We start from the raw sequence: 17,783 nt of genomic DNA, 5'->3' as shown, positions 1-17,783 counted from the left end.
AGTACAGATACAGCTCATCGACTGAACTTCTTACAGCCCCCCCGGGATCTCACTGAAGACACCTATAAGAAATCAGCCCTTGGCTCTTAGACATCTGTTTAGCATTAGAATCTGGGCAGGTTTTAAAACTCAAGTATTTGGACATGGAAAGCCACAAGCTTACTAGAGTGGCTCTGTTTCAGTTCACACATTACAACAAATACACACATTAATGTAATACGGTGATGATAAATGAAATCACAGCTGAGGCTTTCAATGAACTATTGTGATTTAATTTTATTAATATTTTAAAATATGAAAACTGTAAAACATAGTATTTATGTAAACACCTGAGGACTGTTCAAGTGGGTACAGCATCTTCATACAAACAATTTGAAAGAAGACCAAGTTTAAGTAAGAATCTTTTGACATATAAGGAATAACATAGATGAAGCTATTCTTTAAATAGTTGCATTCATGTCTAAAGTACATCTGGCTTTCTAAAAAGAAAAGGTACATTCTTGCACCTGGTGAACATTTTCTTGACATTTATAACGAATAGCTAATGGTGATAGCACCAATTCTCATAGCTTATAAACCTTGTATTTGTTATACAATGTAATAACAAAGTTAAAAATTTATAACAAAATAATAGTGTTGAACATGTTTCCCTTGAAAGTTCTAACTTACAAAATAAAGCCCCCAAAGATTAGTCTGAATTAATGTATCATTCAAAGTGTAGCAGGATTAATGGCTCAGAATTAAGCAAATTAATTAGAAACATTGCATAGGACAGAGAACTTCCCTGTATGGAAACCAATCTACAGATTGTTTCTTGTCCTCTAAAAAGTAAGTTGAGAGGTACTAGTGATGGCAAATAATCCATTTACATTTTACAAAATAAAACATCTCACTAATATATGGCTCATCCCACCTCTGTGGCAATACAAAACGCCATTTTAAATTTTTTTAAAAAAGATTACTTGTGTGTATACTTTAGGTGAGAATAAAATATAAAATACTATCTATATAAAGAATAAACACATAAAATAAAGTTATGTCTTTTAAAAGTTTGGACAGAGGTATCTTCATAGAGAGATGCAAACAATGTAGTGTAGTTATATGTCCAAACTTAGCCAAAATATGAAAGTTTTAATATAATAGTTTGTTTGAAAAAAAGTAGTCAGACTTCATCCAAACCACCCTTGCGGTACAATATTTCTTGCATAAAATAACTATTCTGTCTATCTTATAGTTTATCTTAAAACTGTTAGGAGCACTTAATAAAAGTTTATGAGCTTATTTTTTTCTCTAAATCTGAATAAATAAAACATATAGAGAAATAATAGCAGAAAGGAAAAGAATTTATATGGCTATTCTCTTTCTGGAAACTGGTAGAACACTGCAACATCAGACAGATAAAATACTCCAGAAGGAGATATCTATGGGTATACCTTTAAATTCTCTTCTGGGGAATAATTCCCATAGATTCAATCATAGAAGTTGTCAATCCCTGATAATACCTCTCTTAGCTGTTTTGGTTCTCTGTATCGAGATGAACCAGAATCAAAGGTTTTTTTTGCTTTTTGGTTTTGTTTTTCTGTTGCTTGCATGAAATATATTTGTAAACAATATAATAAAAGTAATGTTTAAAGACCTATGAAAAATGAATTTCCTATTGGACTATTCTAATACTATCTAGCAGTTAAATGGTTTTTAAAGAAGTGGACTGGACTATAACATAGTTCTACAATTCTAGCTATAATATATTTTGAGTGATACTTTCTACAAAACAAAAACGACTAAAGGGCAGAAAAATGATTCTACACTAAGAAGGCATTGGTCCCTCTAGAAGTTGGCCCAATCTAAATTTGCACAAAGATTTTTTCAATTTTCATAGCATTTTCCTTGTTTAAGTCGGTCAATGTAGTAGCATAGCTTCACAGCCGTTCCCAGCTTCACCCCCAAGTGCTTCAGCAACACGTCGCTCGTGAGTAGGAGCAGAGCCTTCCCATCAATTTCCTGTGGAGAGAAGAAACAATGCTAATTAATAATGATTCCATATTTTCATCAGAATGGTTAGTTCTTTATGAGAACATGTAAAGCAAACTAGAGAGCAGCTCATTGCAGATGTATATTCTTTGAATACGCATCTACTTTATGAAAACTATTAAAAATATAACTTGTACAGTGAAGCACCATTTGGTAATGTATAAACTCACTTCAAGTTCTAAGAAAAAGGAAAATTTAACATAATATCTTAAAAAATAAACTGTGTCAAACTTAATTTTAAATATATACTGTACGTTGAATAAAATACTACACATTCATGACAAAATAGTAAAGACTATGAATAGTAAAAATGAATTTCAGATGTTCATTAGCTTTCTGAGAAGGGCTGAGAAGATGAGTATGTCAACATCAGTGCAAACTGTAAATGTCTATACAATGTTGTCTTTATGACGGATGCCAATTAGTTGTCTGAAGCTAATTAGATGCTAAAATTAATCACCAATTTTCTTACTATATTAAAAATCAGATATGTGGCTACTAATTTTGTTAGGACACACTGTGAAAATATCTGAATAAATAAAACATAGTCACAAAGCATCCTCCTAAAATTCCTTATCTTAATTGATCAACTTATGCTGTTAAAGCATGTAATTTGGTTTTATATGTTCCAGTTTAAAAATAAAATTTTATTTACTCATTTAACACTATCTGAAAAGACCTGAAATCCCTTATAGTACGACCTTTGTTTGGCACCTTCTATACTTTTTCTACTAAGTAAAACTCAAAATTAAAGAAACTAGAACTTATAAAACTTCGGCCTAGGATATTACTTTGTGAATGGTCTGATAACAGCAAGAGGGTATTAGCATCACAAATCAATAATCGAGGCAAATGGAATCAGTTGTTGAATCACAGGTTATATAAAAAGAAGGCCACCCTGTTATAGCTTGTGGTTACCCCCTCCTCCTTGTGGTCCTGGTGCCCAGCTGGGAGCAGATAGGGGGAGGATCCTTATATCTGTCATTACAAAGGTGAGGTACATCTGAGTGGCCATGCTGAATCATAATGTTTTGAGAGGCTGAGGCAGTTTGTATTTTAGGCACTGAGATACCCATTTAAAGAACAGACCATTAGCCTACCATTTAAGGCTAACCTTGGGCAAAATAAGCTTTCTCATATATGGAAAAATCAGCTAATAGGGTTCTCCCACCATTCACACAGTATCCAACTGAAAGACCTGCACAGAGGTCATTCAAAGGCATTACAGCAGGAAAACAGGATCACAAGATACATTACATGGCTTCTGAAGAGGTCGACAAGAGGGCATAATGCAAGAGGATCTGTTTGTTTTAGAAATAGGACCACTGCTTCCACCGACCAGGTTGAAGGGTGCTTAGTGATGCTTCCTTCCTCTATATAACGGTCATTTTCAAATGGTGAGCTTGTAACTTCAATGGGGGGGAGGGGGGCGGGAGAAAAAAAAAGACAAATTACACTCGACCTGATCATTGTCCTGAAAGAAGAGATGTTAGGTAGGGAGGAATGGTCTCTTTGTTGGGATCTTCTGTGACGTTCCTAGCAAGGAGTCAAGACTCCAACTGTAAAATCTAGTGAAAGCCTATATAAAGATGATGTGGGGATGCCTACACAAGAGTGTCCCATCTGACCTCCCCCAATAGCAAAAGCATGTTCAGAAGTTACATTAAAGTTTCAAAGATCACAAAACAGACTAAGCAAACCAAGTCTTCTTTGGCCATAGGCAAATATGGCAAAAGATCTGTCACTTGGGTAAAATTAGGTTAATCTAACCTAACCTATGACCCTCTTCAAGTATTTCAAGGAATTTCTCTCTTAATCTCTCTATCTAGATTAGGTTGATTTTACTAGCAAAATATAATGGAAATTCTCCAAATTTACAGTTTTATAATTGCTTAAATTTGTTCCTTTTAATCAATGAATCTCAATAACAACCCCATTATCTTTAAGAGCCAAATTAGTACTTTTATCAAATCTTCCCCATGTATTCAATAAGGTTATTTTTAGTATCATTTTACTCTTTAGATTTCCTGTCTCTCATGGCTTAAGTGCTAATGTGCATTTTGAAGAAAACAAGATTATTTTCTGCTGAACTAGGTCAGAAGTAACTAACATTTTATTTAATTCCTCTTTCATGTTTAATTGCATAGTAATAGAGATTTTGGTCAAAAGTTTATATGTTAAAAAAATAACTGAGATAAACTAGTGCTCATACTTCAGGAAGTTTTAGCTATGCTCTACACTAAGTTGTGTTGAAATTTCTTTGTGTATTGACAAGTATCCTTTTACTCACCCAGAGTGTTAGACTCCCTAAAATTAGTGTGTGATGACTAAAGTGGGTTTTGTAATTAGTTAAGAAAATTTGTTTCTCCAACCAGGACTATCAACACAATTTGATCTTTTTGTGTGTGTGAATTAGCCAAAAACATACCCTTTCTTCACTACCATCTGGGCTCTTGCCATATCAGGAGTGTTTTTTATTTATCTAGGGAAAGCGTAAATAAAAATAGAAGATTTTAAAAAGCACAATGGGGCAGAGTTCTAGAAGTGCTACTCACCAGCTCTGTGACCTTGGGGATGGCGTAATAAATGTGCCAACACCATGGGGTCATTATAAGTGGAGAAGGGGCATGTCAGTTGACTGATGCAGTGCCTTGCACATAATATGCACTCAATAAATGTTAGTCGTCATTCTGATTATCACCTAAAACCAGCCCTCAAAATAGGAAACAAACAGCTTCCACTAGTTTGCATCAAGGATGTTGATAAATACAGGTCAAAGAGTGCTACTTGTAAATATGGCATTTCAAACTCACCAAAACCAGAAGGGAAGCAGAGAGATGATCCAGTGTACCTATTCTCCATCAAAGCTGAGTAACTCATCATCTCAGGGGCATGTACCAAACTGGGCTCTCCCTGGGCCAGCATACCTGAAGGTTGTGCTGCAGAAGCATGGTCAGTCGAGTAAGTGTTGTAGATGCTGTTAGCCCCAGGGTTGCCAAGGCAGGGCCCTGAAGAAGAACCATGCATTGCACCATCAGATGCATAATACGGCTGATAATTATGCTCGGAGAAATCTGAGGGATGCACTGGACTCGGAGTGCGGCTGAGGATCGGGTCCTCCTCCGGCTCAGCTCGCTGGTATTCTTCCATGCGAAAGGATGGCCTTGGAAAGTTGCTCGGGGAATTATTCTCACGCCTTGACACTGGTAAAGTGGGGCTATAACTTTCAGGGTAGGAGAATGACTCGTGAACCTCATTTTTCTTCATTTTCTGGCGTTTCAGCTTTTTAGCAAGCTGGTAAGAATAATTTTTGTATCCGTATCGCTTCTGAAATCACACAAATACAGCATAAACCAATAGAGAGTAAAAAAGTAAATGAGTAGTAAATACATTAATACTTATTTTCCATGAAACATTGCTTTACGTTATTAAAAATAAATGCTCCCTTTTGATTATATAATTCTTCAATCCTACATTTTAATTGTATTTTACACATTATAATTACAAACATAAAAACACGCAGTGTCATAAGTCATCAAACCTAAACTTCAGTGTTCTCCCAGCAGAGTTTAGTCTCCATCTACTGCTACAAGTATAGATATGCCTTGCTAATCTCACACAGATACTGGTACTCTCTCACTTCTAGCTTATTGGCATCTTTACAAACCAGAGGTTTATCACAGTTGTAAAAATGTTTTTTATAACACTTACACGGTTTGTCCACAGGGATCTCGCACGGAAACGTTGGATTTTTGAAACCTTTCTACGAATCACATCAATCTTCTTATCCAGGTTTTGCATAGCATCATATATAACCTATTATAATACAATGTAGTTATATAATTGGTATACAATATATAATATAATTTCTATTTCAAAGAAAAGTAACGCAAAAATACCATTAAGCCAAATGTTAACTGCTAGACACAACAAAAGTTCTCAAGCCATCAGAAATGTCTTGCTCCTATTCAAGGCCTGGCTGTAGGTGACACAGAGCCAACAGGCTGAGCTCAGGAGCCCCAGCGTCCCCTCCCCTGCTCTATTCCATGTAGGCACTGAGGAAGCTCTAATGCTGGTGAATGAATGTTACACAATGCCTCTACGCCAGCACATCGATGATAAAGACTGCACATCAAGGAAGGTGCTATTTTAGGAAAGAAATCTGCTAAAAGAACAAAGACTCACTTTATGATATATATATGTAACATATATGTTCATATAGGTACAAATATGAAGTCTATATTATATACAGACAGTGAGTGTTCCATTCCAGAAAGAACACCGAACCAAATATAACAGATGTGACTTTTGGCTTCAAAGTATTTTTAAATCATGCAGTCAGCAATTACCCTTATAAAACTGTTAAGTACACATCTCTTATGTGCCAATCGAGCACATAGGAGACTGATAAAAATCTGAGAATTCTTCTTGAAATACACAGAAACTTTCGGCAAAGAAAAATACACTTAACAAAGGGCCAGAAACATTTCCTCATTCATTCATTCATTCACTCATTCAACTAAACCTTTATTGATGGCCTACCACCTGGCAGAACTACTTTGCTAGGTATTGAGAACATGAACCGAAAAAAAAGCTCCTGGCCGGGTGCAGTGGCTTATGCCTGTAATCCCAGCACTTTGGGAGGCTAAGGCAGGCGAATTGCTTGAGCTCAGGAATTGGAGACAAGCCTAGGCAACATGGTGAAACCCCTGTCTCTACCAAAAATACAAAAAATTAGCCAAGCGTGGTGGTGCATGCCCGTAGTCCATGCTATTAGGAAGGCTGAGGTGGGAGAATCACCTGAACTTGGGAAGTTGCGGCTGCAGTGAGCCATGACTGCACCACTGTACTCCAGCCTGTCCTAGAGGAACTACCATCTCAGCTGGGAGAGAGACAAGTAAAAAGAGGATTCCAGTAGACAAAGTAATAAACAGCCTGGAACAGTGGTTTGCAAAGTGTGGTCCATGGACCAGTAGCATCAACATCACCTGTAAGCTCATTAGAAATGCCAAATGCCAGGTTGTACCCCAGACCTATGGAACCTGGAACTCTGAGAGTGGGGGCAGTGGTCTATGTTTTCACAAGCCCCCCATGTGATTCTGATGTCCCTAGTGAGAACCACTGGGCTGCAGCACTGAGGTAAACAGTACAGGCTCTCGGGGAACATGGTTGGGGTCAAATACTAGAGTCCAGCCACTTATTGGCTGTGTGACCCTGGGCAAGTTACTTAACCTCTCTGTGCTTCGATGTCCTCATGTAGGGAATCAGGATGAAAATCTCTCTCAGGGTTCTCTCAAGGATGAGAACCTTGCTATAGTATTAGGTTAATACTAACAGTAACAGCACTACAGTCCAACAGTGCTTAGTGGTCTCTTAATGTTACTATTGTGATTACCAGTGGTGTGACACAGGCTGGAACAGGAAGCTAAGTGTGCACAGAAAAGCAGTCCTAACCCACGCTGCAGTCATGGAGACCTTTTCAGAGGAGGTAAGATCTGAAGTGAGAATTAAAACATGAGAAGGCCCTCGCCAGGTGAGGATGCATGGAAGGGCTTACAGCATAGAAGGAACAGCAGCTTCATAAATACCCAGAGAGAAAAACAGGAAGCCAGGTGTGGAGACAGCGAGTATGAATGACATTCCAGGAGCGGGGCTGTCACGGGAAGGAGAGAGTGAGGATGACAGGAAAGGAGGGATGGGAAGCAAGAGAAGCGGCTTCTCCAAGATGTGGGAGAACTTGTAGAGGGGAAGGAGGGACAGGGACTGGAGCCAGAGGAGAGAGAGAGGGACGCCCGATGAGATGCGGGGCAGCTCTGAGTGTGGGGGAGGGGGCTAGATGCAGAAAGCAGCAAGGGCATCAGCCCTGGTCACTAGAATGGTCAAGAAGGGGTCAGAAGAAGGGCAGGGATGAGGGCAGTTGGTTGGCTGTGGGTACAGTTATGAGGACTTGGAGGAGAGGACTGCCCCAGGTGCTCCACTATCTCCAGGAGTGAAAGGCAGGACTAGGGAGCTGAGGTATGCAGGGGATGGCCAGGTCTTCCTCTGCTCTCAGCCTAAGCAGGATGGAGATGGACCCAAGAGGGAACTGGGATGGAAGAACAAGGCAGACTGGAGCACCACCTCTGTGATCTAGAATGGGTAGGGGAAGAAAGAGCCAGGCCCTTGGCAGCAATGGAGAGGGGCCCTTGGGGCCATTTCAGGCTGACCATGGCCCTGGGCACCTCCCCCTACAGATGCTACCTCCCACCTCAGCGTGCAGGCTTGCCAAGGGGGACCCTGACCTAGCAGTGCATGGGGAGGCAGGCTAGGGAGAACCTGCTCCCTCCCTTCCCAGCTCGCCTCTGCACCCACTTCCCCCCAAGACTGCATGTGTCCCTTGGAAGCACTCCACTTCTGTTCTCCCCCATGATCATGATAAACACCCAAACAATCTTACTTTCCAAAGTATGTTAGCTCATTCCATTCAAGAAACCTTATATATGGTAAGAAACATTATTTTTAAATATGTATAAACCTTCATTACCTCTGGGGTATGCAACTCACAAAATTCCCAGTAATCACATCTCTACCAACATGGTGTTTCTTACAACAACCCCTCAAAACTAACTTAGGTATGTTTCTTTACAAAACCTTGATGGGTTGCCATTTTGTTTCCATTGAGACATCTTGATGTGCAGTTAGGCACATACTAAATTTCACCCAAATCAGTCAATTTCCTTTAAGGATTTTGTAGGGGAAACTAATTCATTACTGAGCAATGTAGATGAAAGAGACATAACTACATTTGGTTGGTAATGGGATTTTTAAAAAGCTATAAAATCTACATGTTGCTATTCAGGAGATGCAGTTCTAACTAGAAATTGTTTTTAAAAAATCATCACAATGGGGTGATAATCATAAATAATTTGATAGGCAAAATTTCAATTAATTGTACACTTTCCCTTTATGTGAGATAAAGAGAATTTTTGCTTAACATTTTAGAAAGCTACATTGAAGAGACAGAACTTCCATACCTGGCAATGGATAAGGACATCATTAACTGTCTTCTGTTGCTCTTCAGTATTACAGGATGCATCAGATACAGTATTCGGTTCCTGCTAATATTTTAAAAGTAGTTAATGATTTATTTCTGTAACAGCCAAACTGAACACCAGGGGCAGGGGGGGAACTATATTTATTTATTTAAACTGTTTTTATTTATCACCAACTTTTCAAGGGGTTTCAGAAGTCTTAAAATAATCAGAGATTTTTAAAATTCACATTAATATGACAATGAAAATAACTGACAATTGAGGAAGGGGGCAAGAAAAGAATTTATTATATCAGAAGAACCCAGGTTTAGAGTTTTATACTGAAAGTAAGTACAAAACTGCTCTTAATTTTCTACTATATAAGAAAAAGGGGAAAGTAAATTGGTTAAGTGCTCATTCTCTGATGAAAGAAAGCATACAAATTCAGGGGAGAGAGATTTTCTTGAGTGTGAGTTTATGGGAACTCCATAGTATATGAGGAATTTACATCTTTTCCTTTAAAACAGCAAATGTTAATATATTTGGCAATTAGCAATTAATATACTTACTTTATTGACAAAATCAGGTTTTGTTTCATATGCATAAAGAATAGTGTCGTCATCTTCATCATAAGTAGGTATTCTTGTTTTTACCTGAGGAAGATTTATCAACAAATTAAAAGGAAAGATGAAAGACAGAACTAAAAGAAAAGTTGAGGGTTTAAATTTCACTTTCAAGAGGTTACAAAGGCTTATTTCTGATATCAAAGGACCTTTGCTCATTGTAAATACTATGACTACGTGAAAAGATGTATTTGCAGAACTGTGTTCTCATTAACCCAACTACACTTAAGACAACAGTTTTCACTGAGCTTAACCCTTTATATGCTTCATGGTAGAAAGACTAGTCCTTTAGCACCAGAACTACTTTAAAAGCAAGTATTTCTAACCATGAACAAAGAAATAAATGTTACATGGTTTTTGATTTCTAAATAACCCAACAGTGCCCCTCTGTGGACAAGATAGAAAATATTTGAGCACCTGCTTTTCTTGATAAATTAATCTCTAAAGTACCTTAAAACTTCAAAAAATAAGGCAGGGTACAAATAAGTAAGGAGTAAATAACCATTACATTTCAGTATAATAACTCTTCATTCTAAGAATGAATTATGAACGATGGGAATAATTTTATAACAAATATACTTGGTAGTTATGTATGTTTTTGTTTCAAAATACATGATAGAAATCACAAAAACATATGGAATTGGGTTACAGTTTAGTACTTTTAAAAATATACTATCTTACCCTTGTAGAGTGCCTTACGCTTTTCAAAGTGCTTTTACATAGTTATGTCAGAGAAAAATGACTCTTGGTAGGCAGTTAACATTATCTCCAAAGATTTTTGAAAAACATTAGGACTGATAGTAGTTAAGAGAATTGCCTAGACTACTTAGGTGGCATTAATATCTATGTGCTTATGTAACAAAAAAAAGATGTTTTCTGTTAAGCCATATTATTTATAGTTTAATAATCTACATACTGATTCAACTTGAAGGATTAAGAAAGACAGAAGAATATAACAGAAATGTAAAAACAGCACAACCACTTTGAAAAACTGTATGGCAGATTCTCACAGAGTTAAATTTACATGAACTCCATGACCTAGTAATTCAACTTCTGTCTGTTCACCCAAAAGGAACATAAGTGTGTGTTCACAAAGAAACTTGTACACAAATTGTCACAAGAACTTTATATATTACTGTTAAAATACATAACAAAAATTTACTTACGATCTATGCATTTCACTGTATAAAATTAAATTAAATTTAGAATAGAAGTATAGCACAATAAAAAGAACAAAGACAGATTTTCAATTTGAATACAAACCACATCGATTTCACTGGAGCTGCTAGACATCATTTTTGTGCAACAGGAGAAACTCCACTTCCTCTGAGTTGGACCTAATTATTTTTAAACTTGCTGGAGGGTTTATTTGTGATACTGCTTAGTCACCTAAGAGTGGTAAACCTCTACTCCTGAAAAGCAACGCATAAAAAAGTTACTTCATACACTTACTACCTTAATAATATGGATATACTCTCAGAATGCTAACTCAAATAGAATTGGACTTTGGGTTGAATTTTAGAGAGTGACAAAACCAGAATTCTTCCATGGCCAATTTAGAATAAATCTTTTAAAACTGAAGGGCTATATTGCCCATGACTAGAAATAAGAATCAAATCAAACACAATTACAAACTGTGAAGTAACTGCTTAGTAACTTAAAGCCTACAGAGTAAATGCTGGAAACAAATGAACAAGAGAAGGGCAAACAAATGAACAAGCAAGGGCTAACTGCTTTTGTAAAGGAGCTCCAAAAGGCTCTTGACTAAGGAGAAAGCATTGCCTCCAAAATGTAAGCCAGGAGTCTATTCTGGATTGGGTCCCCACCACTATGTAGGCTGGGCAGACCAGGAGAGACACCACCTCCTCATCCACCAGGTTTCGAACACCAGTTGAGATGATCTCTAAGGTCCATTTCAACTTTCAAGTTAGGATTGCCTTATTAAATTAAACCTAAATAAATGGATGTGAAAGGTAAGCCAAACAATCTAAAATTAGGAAGATTTGGTTATGGCTCTGAGCCACTTAACTATGGAACTAGAAAACATTGGCTGCAAAAGTATCAGATTATATCTTGTACTAGAGATTTGCTTTGAATGTCTGCATCACAGTTACTGGGAAGGGTACCTTAATGAAAGAGCTACCCCACTTTATTCTTCCTGAGCCAGAGCAGTAATGAGAGGCACAATTAAGGGATTCAGGTTTCATCTCTTTCCTGTTTCCCTTTCATTCTGTAGTGGAGATACTAATGACCATGAACCCAAAAGAGAGAAATAAAAAGGGGATAAAGAAGATGGGAGAGCTAACTCGAGTTAGATAAATGCAGACTAATGTTGCATAGAAGTATCAAGTTATAAAATACCTCTAATTGGAGCTGTAACTTCAATCAAATTTCACTTTTTAAACTATCTGAGTTTTCTGACCATAAAACTTATACAAGCTATCAGTAATTAAATTGTGGTATATTCATACAAAGGAACTTCACAACAATGAGAATAAACCAACTACTGCTGTACACGGCAAGGCCGAATCTCACAACCATAACCTTGAGTTTAAAAACAGCCAGACACAAAAGAGTACAGTATATGACTCAATTGATATTAAACTCAAAAACAGGCAAAACTAACCTGTGGTGGAAAGAGTCTTTCCAAACCAATACTTTTAGGTCTACTGTAGTTACTGTAATGACTTCTTGGTGTTCTATCTTGTAAATATGCCATGATTTATTAAACACAGCCCCCAATTCATAGATATTCAAGTTACTTTTAAAGTTTTGCTCTTATAAAGAACACTGCAGAACAGTCTTGCACCTGTGTAAGTAGTTCTATGGGATAAATTCCTAGAGGTAGAAACAATGAGTAGGTCTCCATGTTTGAAAATCCTCCTCTACTTCTTCCCACTAAGGAGGGCTGTTGGGGTCAACCAGATGTTCCAAAATAAACTAAGGTAGTATCCTGCTGGTCCTGCATGTAGTTTTAAAACCAGGACAGATAATAAATAGTACCAAATAGCTTCTTGGCATCAGATGACTAAGTGACTTTTCTCCTTAGATCTACTGATGCAACATATTAATACATTTCTTAATGTTCTTGGGGTGAGGGGTCCAGCTGACTATAAAGAACAACATTCAATTTGTTGGTGTTTTATTTAGAAATTGTTTGCATCTCTATTCCTAAACTCTTACATTAGTGAGATGGTATATTTCTCACAATTAATGAATCAGTATTATATTGATACATTATTAACACTTGGTATCAAAATTTCTCTGCAAAATTAGCTGGGAAGGCTTTCACCTCTTTCTATACTCTAAAAAAGTTTACATCACACCAGAATTTTTGTGCTCTAAAGGGTTGAATTTATTTAAAAAAACTCTCTGGGTCCAGTTTTTATAACATTTTCTAAGTTCCTCCATGGTTGATGATCTAGTCAAATTATCCTATTTTTTCTTGAGTGTTTTGACAAATTATTTTTATCCAGAAGGATAATCATTTCATCATAATTACAGAATTTTTAGCAAAGCCACAGTTTTAAATTTTTATTTCTAATTTAATTTGTACTTTCTTTTGATTCTTTCATTAGGTATTCTATCTTGCTAAATTACTGACAACCCTGTGGGATAGGTTCTATTACTGTCCCCATTTTCCTTATGAGGAAACTGAAGCAAAGAACATTTATTAGAGGTATCCAAGGGAGAGAATACAGTTATGGGTTCTTAGTTTGTTTCTGGTTGGGCCAGTAAAGCCCCTTCCTCATCCCTCTTTTCCACTTATCCCTAGAGACAGAAACTAAAAAGCATAGCTTCAGGCTGCCAAAAGCCTAAAACAAAACAGAACAACAACAATGACAACAACAATAAAATAAGGCGGGTTGGACAAGCTTGATTTAAGTAATTTACCCAGGTCCCATAGCTAGTAAATGGTGCAGTCTACCACCACACTCTATGCACTTTACTTCATTATTAAAATCACCTGGAATACCTTTGCTATCAATAACACAGTAAAATTCATACTCTCACCATGGCCTGCAAGGTCCTTCCATAATCAGGACCCCGCCCACTGCACAGAGGTCACTTCTTACCACTTGCCCCTTTACTCTAAGCCAGGGGTCCCCAAACCCCGGGCAACCGCCTGGTACTGGTCCTTGGCCTGTCAGGAGCACAGCAGGAGCTAGGAGGGATTATCGCCTAAGCTCCGCCTCCTATCAGATGAGCTGCAGTATTAGATTCTCACAGGAGCATGAACCCTATTGTGAACAGCACATGGGAGGGATCTAGGTTGCACTCTCCTTAAGAAACAGTTTCATTAGGAAACCATACCCTGCTAGCACTCCTCCGTCCCTGCATCTGTGGAAAAATTGTCTTCTACAAAACCAAAACCGGTTCCTGGTGCCAAAAAGGTTAGGGAGGGCAGCTCTAAGCCTAAAATATTTACTATGTAGCCTGTTTCAGGCAAGTTTGCAGACAATGGTTACAAGCTCTTACATCCAGAGAACAGAGAACTCCCTAGACACAGGAGCACTGTGCAGTGAGTCCACCACTGGACTCCCAACATGTTTACATCTCTGGTACATATACAAATCAACACCAATCTTGCACTCTTTGAGCTTCTCACTCCTGTTATGCCCTCCGCCATAATACCCTGTTGTATCTCCGCCTAGGAGAACTTATTCAACTTCAAGGCTTAACTCAAGTTTCACCTCCAAAAAGCAAGGGCACCATGCCAATGATCATCCCATGTGGATGTGACATGACTTTCCCTGAACTACAAGAACACTCACACTTTAATACTTCTACGGCAACTGTCACACATATCTGGTTACGTGAGAGGCAGCATCAACCAGCATTAAGACCTTAGGCTTGTGGTCAGAATACCTGGGTTTGGGTCCCACCTCCTCCACATACTAGCTGTGTAAATAAGTTGAACAACTTACTTAAATCCTCTGTGCTTTTTTTTGTCTGTAAAATGGGAATGATAATAGCACATACCTCATGGAATTGTGAGGATTAAATGAATTAATACATGTCAAGTGCTTAGAGTAATGCATGGCAAAGACAGCAAAGGCTTTTGAGTATTGACCACATCTATCCAACAGAACTATGTCTCAAGGAGCACATAGACAACAAGCCTGGGTCATAACATGTAATTTTTATTCACATTGCACCTGAAATGAATTGTTGTCTTTTAGGTACCAGGGCATGATGCAAGGAGCTGGGCTATAGTTATAAACACTTGAATCCAAGTCCAAATTGCCAAATTTGCCATTTCACTTTAGGCAAATATTTCACCTCTCTGTGCCTCAAATTTTCTAACCGGTAAAGTTGTAATAATATCTACTTCACGGGGCTATTTAGGCCAAAAATACAGTTAAACTCTCAGCATCATGCCTGGTTCACAGTAGACACACCACAAATTTTAATTCCTTTTCACTTCCTCCCTTAAGGTAAACAATTACACTTTACGACATTTTCTTAGAGTCTAACCATGACTAGAATGTGCAAAATTAATTTCATTTTTAAATCTCAAATCCCACAAAATGAGTTTACTTAAAATGAAACTCACTTATATTTACCACAGAAGTCTACACTCTTTGTTTTCTTTTCTTTTTTTTCTTTTTTTGAGACAGAGTCTTACTCTGTCACCCAGGCTGGAGTGCAGGGGCATGATCTCGGCTTACTGCAACCTCTGCCTCCTGGGTTAAAGCAATTCTCCTCCCTCAGCCTCCTGAGTAGCTAGCGTAACAGGCGTGCGCCACCATGCCCAGTTAATTTTTGCACTTTTAGTAGAGACTGGGTTTCACCATGTTGGCCAGACTGGTCCTGAACTTCTGACCTCAAGTGATCTGCCCGCCTTGGCCTCCCAAAGTGCTGGGATTATAGGCGTGAGCCACCGTGCCTGGCCAACTCTTGATAACACCATAAATTTAAGTTCTTTTTCACTTTTTCCCACAAGATAAATTACAGCTTTACAACATTTTCTCAGAGCCCAACCATGACTAGATTGTGCAAAATTAATTTCACTTTTAAATCTCAAATTCCACAAAAATGAGCGTACCTAAAAGGAAACTCATTTATATTTACCCCGGAAATCTAAACTCTTGATAATACCACACATTTTAGTTCCTTCTCACTTCTTCCCACAAGATAATTTCAGCTTTACAACATTTTCTCAGAGCCCAACCATGACTACTACATTGTGCAAAATGAATTAATTTCACGTTTAAATCTCAAATCCTGTAAAAATGAGTTTACTTAAAATGAGACTCACTTGCATTTACCACAGAAATTTAAACTCTTGATTACACCATATACTTTAATTCCTTTTCACTTCTTTCCATAAGATAAATCACAGCTTTACAACATTTTCTCAGAGCCCAACCATGACTAGATTGTGCAAAATTAATTTCACTTTTAAATCTCAAATCCTGTAAAAATGAGATTACTTAAAATGAAACTCACTTGTATTTACCACAGAAATTTAAACTATTCATTACACCATACACTTTAGTTCCTTTTCACTTTGTCCCCCAAGATTAATTACAGCTTGACAACATTTTCTCAGAGCCCAAGGCTAGATTGTGCAAAATTAATTAATTTCACTTTCAAATCTCAAATCTCGCAAAATGAGCTTACTTAAAATGAAACTCACTTATGTTTACCACAGAAATCTAAACTCTTGATAACATAAGAACAAGAGGCCGTCTGCTTTTCTAAGAGACTTTTTTAGACATTAAAGACATTTTCAAAAGTCGTAAATATTCGCTCCGGAGGCTCAAGGCTTTCACCTGCCATTAATTCATCAGATAAGGCACAGCTCACAATGAAGCACCACTCACGCCGGGACCACTTTGAGAAACACACAGAAAAACGGGGCCAACTACAACAGCCAGACCGCTCCGTTTGTTTTAAGAACAATCACTTTCTAAATCTTCCTGCGAGACTCTCAAAGGCAGCCCTTCCATTGCCGCCAGAACCGTATCCCATCGCCCAGCACTTGCCGCAGGCCGGACAAGTGAGGCCCAAAAGGGCACCCAGCCCATGGCCCGCTTTAGAAAACACCGCGCTGCAAAGCTGCTGGGAAAATCGCTCTCTTTTAGTCAACCTGAAGCCACTTTGCCGCTCTTGGGGAAAGTCGGGGAGAGGAGGGAGGGACGCGATCCGCCACCAACCAAATCAGAGCCTTTCCTGTTAACGACCGTGCGGCAAGGGGGCCGGGGCCGGGCCCTCGCACACCTCGACGGCCTCCCCCGCTCCACAGGGACCCCGATATCGCAGGATCTCCCGACTCCCGCCTCTGCTCCCGACACCCTACGTTTTTCTCTTCTTTCTCATTTAAAATATTTACAATAAAACAGCGAAGCTGCACGGTCTCTAATCAAACGCGGTTACCATCAAAGCCTCAGACTCTGTCTCAACCGCAAAAGGTCTGACAGGAAATCAACTCCGGAGTTTGTCAATTCTTTAAACTCAAAGCTCTGTTAACAAAGTCTGGATCCTTCCTCGCTCCCCACCTGCCTCCCCTGACAGGAGAACGACTGTAAAAGGATCCTGTCATCCCCGAAAGTCAGCACCAAGCACTTCACAAATTGTCAAATCTCAAAAGCTCACACGCGCGGGCACTCCGGAAAGGCTGTGGGGACCACCCAAAGCAGCCCCCTCCACACCGCGGCTGAAATTTGAGGCTGCGAAGTGCAAAACTCGCTCTTCCCCGCAAAGCAAACCCTCTCTCCTCAGGAGAGCCCCAGCCCCTAAGCCAAATCGTGTATTCTCGTGACAGGAAAGCTCAAGGTGAGGAAAAAGTACGACTGGACAGACCTATTTTAGCGACAGAGCCTGTCACGCCGGCCTCCGGAGGTCGCGGTAAAACTGCTCGCAGTAGTCCTGCCTCCCCGATGGGCGACAGCTGTGACCGTTAGGCCGCTCGACGCTTCGGAAAGGCCCTGGCGCCGGAAACCTGGTCACACGTACGAGAGACCAGTGATGCCTTGACCCCTGAGCGGATCAGAGAGCTCCCGCGACGCCGACTTCCCACACTAGCGGTGAAGGGGGGGCGGGACTACCCGCTGACCAATCGGCGTCTGGCCACTGACAGGCGTCGCCTTTGATCGGCCAATCCGCGGGCGCT

The 17,783-nt window shown here is 39.0% G+C and overlaps 1 protein-coding gene across 5 annotated transcripts; it reads right to left on the bottom strand.

Annotated features, from left to right (window-relative positions):
• Positions 1-256: 256 nt before the first annotated feature.
• SCML1 (Scm polycomb group protein like 1) lies at positions 257-17,699 on the bottom strand. 5 transcript variants are annotated; one of them, XM_025373456.1, is made up of 8 exons: positions 17,474-17,699; positions 10,928-11,076; positions 9,611-9,694; positions 9,045-9,125; positions 5,743-5,847; positions 4,959-5,358; positions 3,289-3,440; positions 257-2,001 (listed from the first exon to the last, which is right to left on the bottom strand). In XM_025373456.1, the coding sequence occupies exons 2-8, from the start codon at positions 10,958-10,960 to the stop codon at positions 1,867-1,869; spliced, it is 990 nt and encodes a 329-aa protein (XP_025229241.1). In that variant the 5' UTR covers positions 10,961-11,076; positions 17,474-17,699; the 3' UTR covers positions 257-1,866. The 5 variants fall into 5 exon arrangements, with proteins under 5 accessions (XP_025229241.1, XP_025229242.1, XP_025229243.1 ...); XM_025373457.1 differs by having other exon boundaries at positions 16,448-17,687; XM_025373458.1 differs by lacking the exon at positions 9,611-9,694 and having other exon boundaries at positions 9,045-9,128.
• Between the last annotated feature and the right edge of the window lie 84 nt (positions 17,700-17,783).

The sequence above is a fragment of the Theropithecus gelada genome, chromosome X (genome assembly GCF_003255815.1).
Source record: "Theropithecus gelada isolate Dixy chromosome X, Tgel_1.0, whole genome shotgun sequence".
NCBI lineage: Eukaryota > Metazoa > Chordata > Mammalia > Primates > Cercopithecidae > Theropithecus > Theropithecus gelada.
This window is presented reverse-complemented; position numbering and strand designations above follow the sequence as displayed.

Bases quoted from the DNA above. Each gene is read 5' to 3' on its own strand.
- SCML1 (XM_025373456.1), bottom strand. From the start codon at position 10,960: ATGATGTCTAGCAGCTCCAGTGAAATCGATGTG. The intron at 9,126-9,610 runs GTAAGTATATTA...AAATATTAGCAG, and splicing joins AACCTGATTTTGTCAATAAA to GAACCGAATACTGTATCTGA. The intron at 3,441-4,958 runs GTATGCTGGCCC...CCCCCATTGAAG, and splicing joins TTCTGCAGCACAACCTTCAG to TTACAAGCTCACCATTTGAA.